Source organism: Aegilops tauschii, chromosome 5, assembly GCF_002575655.3.
Source record: "Aegilops tauschii subsp. strangulata cultivar AL8/78 chromosome 5, Aet v6.0, whole genome shotgun sequence".
Classification (NCBI taxonomy): domain Eukaryota; kingdom Viridiplantae; phylum Streptophyta; class Magnoliopsida; order Poales; family Poaceae; genus Aegilops; species Aegilops tauschii.
Genome location: NC_053039.3, coordinates 388,429,471 through 388,439,903, shown reverse-complemented (window position 1 = coordinate 388,439,903; position 10,433 = coordinate 388,429,471). Strand labels below are relative to the sequence as shown.

Below are 10,433 nucleotides of genomic sequence, written 5' to 3'. Positions count from 1 at the left end.
ACTTAGCTCATGCGCACGGGGTCCAACGGGCAGAAATGCCCACCCAGCCAATAACACTATGATTCTCTCTTCTTATACTTTGGTATATGATTTTGATCTTGTGCATCTTCGAAATCTACCACTGAGTGTTAAGTCCAAATACCATTGTTATTCTCTTACAATTGGTATTTCTTCATGTGGTAGAACTATATGATCATCTTCTTCTCGGCTCGTGCTTCAACTTGCCTTATCTCACTACTTGCACTATCTATGATCTACTTGAGTGAGATAAACCTTTGAGTATGTGTGTAGTGTATATCCTATGCTCATTGGTTTTTTGCTTAGTTCATATGTTGTTCTTAGTGTGCGGTCTTGTGTGGATTCGTCACTTTGATATAATTTGAACAACTTGAATGCTTTGTGATATTAGAGGTGCATTCATCGTGTATGTGTTCTTTTGTCCAAATTGTATCTGTTTGGATCTTGGTAGGCTTGTGCATGTATATTTATTTATATAATTCTTCATGCCTTGCTTGCTCTACTTGATAGTCTCTATATGGTAAACTCCATCATATCCGTAATGGTTAAAAATGTGCTTGAATTTCGAGTTCATATCCATATGCACATATTTAGTGTGGAGTTTGTCCTATGTATTGTAGTTGGTCTAACTACTTCGGACCCAACAAGTTTGGGGACCAAATTGTACCTTAATGTGTTTTAGGTACTTTGGAGAAGCATTGGATGCTTGGCTTATTCATGAGGAAGGTGGAGACACCGTGGAAAATTACTAGAGCCAAGCTTGGTTGATTATGTGATTTGAGGGAGAAGATAATTGAAAACCCGGGTCGGTTGTAAGTGTTTCATTCTCATCATGAAAACCCGGTTAACTAAAATTTGTGTCAATATTTTGGATATGCATCAGACTCCCACACTTACCGTATTCTCAATAAATCCACGGGATGTATTGAGGAAACGGTGAATGTGGAGTGTGATGAGAATAACGGCTTCCATGCGGAGCAATTTGTTTCAAGTGTTGTAGGTGATGAGGCTCCTTCCCAAGCTACAAGTACAATGGGGATCGATCATATTCTTTCACAAGAAACACCCCATGTCCATGTAGAAGAAGAAGGAGTAAGAGCCCCTCTTGTGGATCCACCACAAGGGAAGTCATCACCCCCAACACCAGAGCAAGATGCTATGGGAGATCATGTACCTATCCAAGAACAAGATCAAGTCCCTCATGCTCGCATACTAGATCAATGGCCCCTTGAACCAATGCTCTCTCGGTAACAAGTACTCACTTCATGCATTTATTTAAATTAGAGTCAACATTGTGTATGTTGCATCATGGCATGATTAGTACTTGTTGAGTTTGTGTTTCTTGCAAAATCTTAAACCTCCCTTTTGCATCTATGAGCAATTTGAGAAGGAGCATATCATGGGGATCTTTAAAACCATGCTCATGGTTCACTTATCCCAAATATGCCAATTAAGCAGTTTATTGCATACCAGTTCCTCAATGTGCTCTTATATGCAATATTGATAATTTTGCAGAAACACTCGTTTTGGTTGTGGTATCATCTCTCATGCTTAGTAATTCATTTTTATGCAAATGAGATCAATTTATGCCATGTGACAAAGCTCACAACGTTAGTCAGAGTAGCCAGTGAACCCGGTCAGGATCGTACCTTTTCTGGTAGCCAAACAGATCTAAGGTCAGGATTGACCAGGATTAGAAAGTATAGGGTGTCGATTTCAGGGATTTAGAGTTCGAGGTTTGATTCTGACGAGCCATACGAATTCAAGGTTTAAAATAGACTTTACTCCAACGCAACCCGCGGCGGGAGGCGCGCGAGACCGCCACGCCACCACGCGACGCGACGCGAGCGCCCGCGGTTTTCGGCGGAGGGGGAGGCGGAGGCGGATCGATGATCGCGGCAGAGGGCCAGGAGACAGCGACCGGTGACGGCATACATAGTAAGTACTACATATGCATGCACGGAACCCAACCCTCGGTCTGTTCTTCACCGGATCCGACCCCGCCACCCCCGCATGATGCTGTCACGGGAAGCCAAATCCGTCAATCGGTCGGCCTCAGAGGTCACGCCCGCACTCTGCACGCCACAAACTCAACTCCCCGTAGAAACACTTTTCTCATGCAGTGAAAAGAGAGAACAAACAAATATCAGCCGTGTGAGTGAGATTTTATTGCAGGGCACCACGTATGTACACTTCACTGATGATGAACGAACCTAGCTAGGCTACAGAGCTAAGGCAAATGCCGCAGACATATGGGGCCCGTGGCCTCGGCGGGCTTTCAATGACCTCCATGTAGTACTACAATACAACTAACTCGATCTTTCGTAGTACATCTCCTGTTTACGGCTTGATGATGGGATGGTTGATTGATTGATTGACGACAGCATGCCATTGGTCTTCAGTTCCGCGACCCACGAATGTGCAATGAAGGGAAGGGACGCCGGCGAGCTTGGTCCGTCAGCTGGCGAAGTTCCTCGGCGCCCTGCCCGCCGCGCAGGTGCAGCTCGCCCGGCCGTCGTTCATCACCTGCAGCAAAAATCAACAACAGAGGCCACACCATTGAGCAACCAACTTGGAGAAAATTCAAAGCGGTCGGCGGATAAAAAAAGGCGCTCCTAATCGGTCAATTTGTTGGTTAGGACTTATGCCTGTGTGGTTTGGATATGGGCCTAATTAAAGTTGCCCCTGCCCCAGTTCACAGGGCAGATCCGGCTGATCCTAACATCTCCGGCGAGCTTCCACGCGCACAGACAGCGACGCAAATGGCCTCATTATCCTCGTCTTCGGAAGCGAAAATGTAGCATCATCTGAACATAAATACATACATACATACATACATACATACATACGACGTACCTTCACTTGCATCTGGAGCTCCTTGATGTAGTCGACAGCGAGATCCAGCATGTCGGAGGTGTTGGTTTGCTGCAGCCATGGCAAGTGAGTAAAAATCAGCTACGGACTGCGTGGTCCTCCCATGGCGCGCGACCCAAATGGGGGAAAGAACTAATCATGCGCGGCCCAACGGTTTTTACTACCAATGGGTTAAATCCCTGGCACGGCAGGGCCACGGCCGTGCCGGTATGGCCTCGGCGTTTGTGCCGTACGGCTTTGATTGATTGGTTGCTTGGTTGGTTACCTTCTCCATGTTGGGAACGAGCTCCTGCAGCTTCCGTATCCGCTCGCTGATCTTCGTCCTCCTCACCTGCGCGCAAACCACGGCGTCAAGATCGGCCGGCCGGCGTAAACGGATGGCATGGTGGCGAGCTGTGTGTGGGGTACGGATACGGACCCGTTCGGCGATGCTGCGGGGGTGGGTGGCGCAGCCGCGCTTGGCGCGGATCTTGCACGGCACCGAGTCCTGGAACTGGAGGAACTTCTCGATGGCCGCAATCTCCGGCGACGGCGAAGGCTTGCTGCCGGCCGGCAGGCTGAACTGCGGCTTCAGCTGCCGCGCCGCGCCGTTGGCGCCCCCGTCGCGCGGGCGCCGCTTTGCGGCCGGCCCGGACAGGCCGTCGGACGTCAGCAGCGAGGGCGACGGGGACGGCGAGGGCTCGTCCCAGCCGGCGGCGGCGGAGGGGGCGACCACCGGGTACCCGGGGATGCCGCCGTAGCAACCGCCGTTGCTGCCGGCCTCGTCGTCGCCGCTGCTGCCGCCGCCCATCTCCTCGCCGACCATCTCCGAGATCTGCGACATCACCGACCCCTGCCGCGACGAGAAGCTCAGCTGCCCCTTCAGCCGCGCGTCGCCGTTCCTGTACCCTCCCCCGCCGGCGGCGCCGGCCATGCCCGCCCTGAGCATGCTCCCGTAGCCTGCGGGGTTTAGGAGTATAGTAGCACCAGTATTCCATTAACTGCTCGACGCGACGGTTCCAGAAATGGAAAGCAGCTAGCTACTCAAGCTGTCTACTCCCAGCTAGCTTGCTTAGCTCATGATTGCTGCTGCAGTGCCGCTACATGGCGAGCGCGAGAACCAAGAAACAGAGCTCGCGATGATTAATGGAGAAGGGGTTAAGGCGCCTACCGTTGTCCATGTTCAGATGGTTGAGGAACCCGGCGGGGGAGCTGCTCTGCCGGAGGAGGCTGTCGTTGCCGCCGACGCCGGCGACGACGGGGTCCGTGCCGCCGGAGCCTGCCGTGCGGAACAGCCCCTCCATGGCAGCCATCTGCTGCTGCGACTGGTACATGAGCTGCTGCTGCGAGGCCATGGAGTTGGCGGCGTCCTCGGCGAAGTGGCTGGCCGCGGGGCGGGGAGGCTTGTCCCTCATCTCGGGGTGGTGCTGGTGGTGGTGGTGGCCGGAGAGCAAGCGGGCGAAGCCGGTGTCGGCGGCGTGGTCAGGGCTCCCATGGCGGTGCCCCGCGCCTGCGCCGGCGCCGGCGGAGGCCGGGAGGAACTCCCCGCACACGTCGCCGAACATGGCGCTCGGGGCCGACCGGTACCGCAGCAGGCCGGGGGAGCTCATCTGCGGCGGCGTGCGCACGCCGTTCGCCGCCGGCTGCTGCTGGGCTGGCAGGTTGAGGTCCTTGGACAGCGGCGCGCCGTACATCCCCCGCCCCGCTTCCTCCCAAAGGTTACACCGGCCGCCGCGCGAACCCCGACGCCACCAGCACCAATACGCACGACGCTAGCTAGCAGCCTAGCTCGGTCACTTGTGCTTCGGGGAGTTTCTTCCGGCCCGAGTATTTTAATGGCGGAAAGGGAGAGGGGCTTTTGGTTCTGGCCGGGGGCGTGCGTGTAGCGGTTTAGGCGTGTGGGAGTGAGAGCTTCGGCGGTATTTATAATGGCGGATGTTTACCGGGACGACGATGGAAGTGCCGTGGTGGATAGGGTACCGCTTTGATCCGTCCTAGGGTACCCGCACCTATGATGCCGCCGGCCATGGCCACCGTTCCCTCCTATATTTCGCCTTCATCGATGGGTGTTCTTAGCTCAATCCGAAGCCATCGTACGCGGGGGGGGGGGGGGGGGGTGGGTTTAAAAAATGTGTGTGTGCCTATATCTCCGTAACCTGGTCTCAATAAAATGACATAGTATATAAAAAGAAAAAAAAAGCTAATTTTTTTGCGAGGATCTCTACACAAGATCAAAGGAATATAGTATCAACTGAGACTTAGCAAAATTGAAAAAAAACACTGTCCAACAATTTTCTTAAACGCATAATTTTTTTTACTGGATCCTGTAAATTCTTCAGAATTTATCGTTCATTTACGGTAAGATGGTCATTTTCATGAAACTATCACGTCGACTACCCGCCACCTAGCCGCCAATAGAGCCCGCTCACTCCGCCACTAGACCCACCGCGGCCCGACCGCCACACTGCCGACCACCGCCACCTCCCCGCCACTAAAAGGCATCCTACTTGTCCTCGTGGACTCAATACTACCCATTAAACAACAAACATTTTGCATATCTATTTTTTGCATACCTTTTATGAATTGTAAGATTTTTATAGGTTTTTTGAAGAATTTTGATCATGTTGATTTTTGCTTGAAAGTCCTTTGTTCGCTGAATTGGGGCAATTACATTCATATGAATCCATTCTTAATAATTTGCAATATTATTCGCTAGATAGCTCAACGTTAGCTCAAAGAAATTACATGTGTTTGATTTTTCTTTTACAGGGAGATCAAAACTACATCAGCCGGCCTTGAAAGATTAAGAAAATCCGTATGAGCCACCAGCCTCCATAGGTCACCCAAAGATCGTTAAAGACGCTCTACCTGGGGTGTCACACTTTACAAGATGAGGCATTGAGCTGTTTACATTTATTGATGCAGAGGGAATTTGGAGCATGCAGGTGCGGGGCAGGTAACATTTTTTTCTTTTGGCTTTCGATTTTAATCGTTCATATATTTTGAATCAAAAATTTAAATTAAGTTTCATTTACATATTCATGTTTTTGATGACGAAGGCTTTTAATGAGATCCATTTTGAAATACTTTTTGATGAGTTTTAAAAACTTCCTTAAGTTTCAACTTCTTAAACTTAGCACGAGCTCCTGACAAAATCATAAATTTCAACAACCAAGTATTTAAAAAATTGTTGTGTCCTCGTGCAGGATCCAACGTCTTTGTGAACCGCGAGGCAATCAGGCGGCCGGCACAGCTGGACAGGTGTGTGCCCCAGTACCCGCGTGCCCTTGCGAGTTTCCTTTTGTTGATGTATTGTTAGAGAACAGGGCCAAGAGACAGAAAAAAACACAAACCAAATTAACTCGACATGATCATGAGATCTCCATATTCATCGTGTTTTCACCGCTTAGCCCGGCAGAGGCATGCGACGGTAATTTTTCGTATGATAAGTTGCCATACCATGAGGCCAGAACACCGCCTATTTTTGGGCCGTGTCAACCATGATGAACATTTTCGTGCGATGTCATCTTTGACGTCAAGATTTCACAAACAATGGTAGATAAAACAAACCCAATATAAGAGAATCATTTATGAGTTGTTTTGTGGTTGTCAAAATATGTTGTTTTGTGCTTATTGCCAAACCATGTCTGTCACTCTGTTATGCCAATCTGGTCCCTTTGTTGTCGCCTGCACTGGGAAAAAGTTAGCCAGGAAATCTTGCCTAACATCGAGGTTTTATCTTTTCTTTAGCAACAGAAATGTTTAGTTTTTAGAACCATCATTTCTTTTTTGCTTTAAGCGAAAGGGAATCTAACATTTTTCTCAGATAGATATCCACGTATAAGTTTGGACAAGAATATTACAACGCATACACACGTAAAAGCCACAAAAAACTACCAGAAAACCAGGTATCATGGACTTCTGTAGAAAGGAACCCCCCCCCCTTCCGGCCACCTCCAGAAGTTAAGGTTACATTTTGACCCCTTGGAGGGTCTCGTTGAACCATTGCCCACCATTGATAACTTTCCTACGCTCCCAGATTCGGACCACCAAAACGTTCTGCACATGTCGATCCCACCACTGTCCAAGGGGGCGTCGAGTGTCGACCATCGCTTGCTAGATTCGAAGAAAATCGAGCAATCTACTGTCCAGTGCCACTCATGATTGGAGCACCATCGGGTGGGTGGATGGGGAGGGGGGAGGCACCTTACACTAGTGCAGAACAGGCCTTTATCATCGGTTCGTAAGGGCCTTTAGTGCCGGTTCTGCAACCGGCACTATGGAGTGGAGACTAAAGCCCCCCCTTTAGAACCGGTTTAGCACGAACCGGCGCTAACGTGGCACGAGCCAGGCCCGGGTGCGTGTAGGACATTAGTACCGGTTGGTAACACCAACCGGTACTAAATTTTTGGGTGTGTTTTGGTTTTAATTTTTATTTTTCCTTTAGTTTTGTGTTTTCAATTTAATTTAGTGATTGTTTTACATTATAATGAGTTGTTAAATCATTAGGTGAAAGTACCGCAGATTAGTTTCGACTGGATGCATGTGGATCCTAGCTAAGTGATCAAGTATATGCCATATCCATATTACTTAGATCAGATCAAGTATATGCCATATCCATATTACTTAGATCACTAATGATCTAAGTAATATGGATATGGCATATACTTGATCACTTAGCTAGGATCCATCCAGTTGAAACTAATATGCGGTTTCTTTCATAAATGATATAATAACTCATCATCATCATCATCATATTAATATAAAAACTCTTGCATCATATCATCACCAACAACAGTATATACTAGCTAGCAAAAATATCATCGAGTTCAACATGGTCATGATATTATAAGCGTTCATAACACCACAAAAGCAAATCACTCTTTGAGATTAAGTTCAGGACGAAGAACACGGACACGCATGAGAGGACAACAAGTACTAAGAGCATGATAACTAGCTAAATCACTGCTGCTGCTCTCTCTCGGGTAAAATAGCATAGAACATGTATAGCTCTCCTGATTCATCATATTGGAGCATGCAGATGAACCTGTCTCCTAATCGTAGGCTGCGCTTCTGATTGCTGCCCCCTAGTACTTCTCTGCGATCGTTAACAATTTTGCTCCAATCTTTCACTATTAAGCATTCATCACTTTCAGAAATCCTGAATGCACTCATGTTCATTGTAGGATATCTTGGCTGTAAGCTAACAATTGACATGCGACCTTTAGTCTCGATCCACTGAGGCACAACTGTCATCGGGAGTCCCTGTTGAAGAACATCGTATAGTAATTAATATACTTAGCAATGAAAGTTTAGCTTGAAAAATAATGTATGCAAAAGATGCACTGAGGACTAATAGTAAAAATCTTACCATCTTTCCTAAATACATGTGATGTAGTTCAATACGATCACTATTGGTCGCACGTTTTGAGTACTAAGATTTTCAAATTCAGGAAAATGATTTCTCTTAACAGCATCAAGATCCTCAAGCCATGAAACATAATGACTTATCTCCTCGCAGTTTAGTTCAGCTCCGGGGCAGTAGTAGGTCCTGTCTACCAAGCGCCGGACATGTTTGCTTGAATGGAAGCTGTCAATAGAAATTAGTTGTCAACTATATTTGAATAAACAATATCAAAGACATAAATATGGTTGAGAAACTCACATAATGGTAGAACTAGAGGCGTCTGCACATCGACCCAGATGTCCCTATTACCTTCAATATCATCTTCCGGACGAATATCAAAGGTGATAACCATATCAGGCTCAAATGCAAAAGCCTTGCATAGTGCTTGCCAAGTTTTGCATTCAAAATAGGTGTACGTGTCTGCATTGTATAATTTGACGTTGAAAGTATAACCAGCATGCTCGGTCTTTAGGTAAACTCTCTTTACCTCCATAGTTTCCATAGCACTGAAACCTATCTTATCCAAGACAAAAAAAATTGCATGGCAGGGGATGCGCTAGTAGAATAGTGAAAATTTAAAATTATAAGTTGAAGCAAATGAAGCATATATAAGTCATGCTTAATTACGAAAAAAGACTTGTCGTTGTGACTTACTGTATCCACTTCGAATGTCTCATCCAGCTTGATGCTGAAGCGCCTATCATCAACAAGAAAATTTCTGTCGCACAGGCCGCGCTGGTCTTCACAGAATTCGCACTTAATGAAATCTTTTCCGTCGTCAGACGACATTTCCTATGTTCATATAGGTGAAACATTAAACACTTACTAGTTCTATTAATTCAACTAATTCAACTACTTCTATTAGTTCAACTAGTTCTATTAATTCAACTAAGCATTTAATAAAAATAAATGTGTTCTATTAATTTTCTTATTAAAATAAAGTTGCTAGTTCCATATAGTAATATTTTAATTAGATCATCAAATCTCAGATATCTAAATTTTCTTACTAAAAATAAACTAGTTCTATTAATTCAACTAATTCAACTAAGAATTTACTAAAAATAAACTAGTTCTATTAATTTTCTTACTAAAATATATAAAGTAGCTATATATATAGTAATATTTTAATTAGATCATCAAATCTCATATACCTAAATTTTCTTACTAAAAATAAACTAGTTCTACTAATTCAACTACTTCAACTAAGCATTTACTAAAAATAAACTAGTTATATTAATTCAACTAGTTTAAATAATCTCATATACCTAAATTTTCTTACTAAAAATAAACTTATTCTATTAATTTTCATACTAAAAATAAACTAGTTATATTAATTCAACTAGTTCAAATCTCATATATATACCTAATTAATATCTAGCTAATTCATCTAAAATTGACATTAATATTTAACATCTTTTCCATATAATTCATCTAACATTAACATTCTAACATTCTTATCTACATAATTTATCTAACATTAATCTAAACAACAGAAAACAGAAAATAAGTAAAAACAATATGTGTGTGTGTGTGTCTGTGTGTGTACGTATGTGTGTGTGTACGAGTGGGGGGCGGTGGCATACGGGCGGCGGCGCGAGACGGCGATGCGACGGGGACGGCGCGACGACGAGCGGCAGGCCGGGGGCGACGGCGCGATCGAGACGGCGACGTGGTACGGGGCGGCGGCAACGGGCGACGGCGGTGACGGCGACGGCGGGCGGTGAGGGCGACGGCGGTGACAGCGACAACGAGCGGTGAGGGCGACGGCGGTGACGGCGACGACGGGCGGCGGGGGCGGCGAGGGCGGCGGCGATGTCGCGCGAAGTAGTTGTAGAAGAAGTGGTGGTCGATGAAACTGAATTTTTCGTAAGTGCCATATATATAGGAGGGGCCTTTAGTACCGGTTGGAGCCACGAACCGGTACTAAAGGGGCAGTTTCCCGCCGCTTGGTAGTTGACCTGGCCAAAATCGGCCTTTAGTACCGGTTGGTGGCTCCAACCGGTACTAAAGGCCCCCCTTTAGTACCGGTTGGAGCCACGAACCGGTACTAAAGGTGTGCGCTGGCGCAGGAGCGGTGCGGACAAGTTTAGTCCCACCTCGCTAGCCGAGGGGCGCCCGCACCAGTTTAAAAGCCCCGGCGGCTGTTGTCTCGAAC

General features: G+C 46.7%; 1 protein-coding gene across 2 annotated transcripts; it reads right to left on the bottom strand.

Moving 5' to 3' along the window:
* Positions 1-2,164: 2,164 nt before the first annotated feature.
* Positions 2,165-4,916, bottom strand: LOC109762779 (transcription factor bHLH129). 2 transcript variants are annotated; one of them, XR_012184962.1, is made up of 5 exons: positions 4,043-4,769; positions 3,311-3,831; positions 3,158-3,223; positions 2,667-2,943; positions 2,165-2,544 (listed from the first exon to the last, which is right to left on the bottom strand). XR_012184962.1 is itself a non-coding variant. In XM_020321651.4 (5 exons), the coding sequence occupies exons 1-5, from the start codon at positions 4,563-4,565 to the stop codon at positions 2,476-2,478; spliced, it is 1,248 nt and encodes a 415-aa protein (XP_020177240.1). In that variant the 5' UTR covers positions 4,566-4,916; the 3' UTR covers positions 2,165-2,475. The 2 variants fall into 2 exon arrangements, 1 of the variants encoding a protein (XP_020177240.1); XM_020321651.4 differs by having other exon boundaries at positions 2,875-2,943; positions 4,043-4,916.
* Between the last annotated feature and the right edge of the window lie 5,517 nt (positions 4,917-10,433).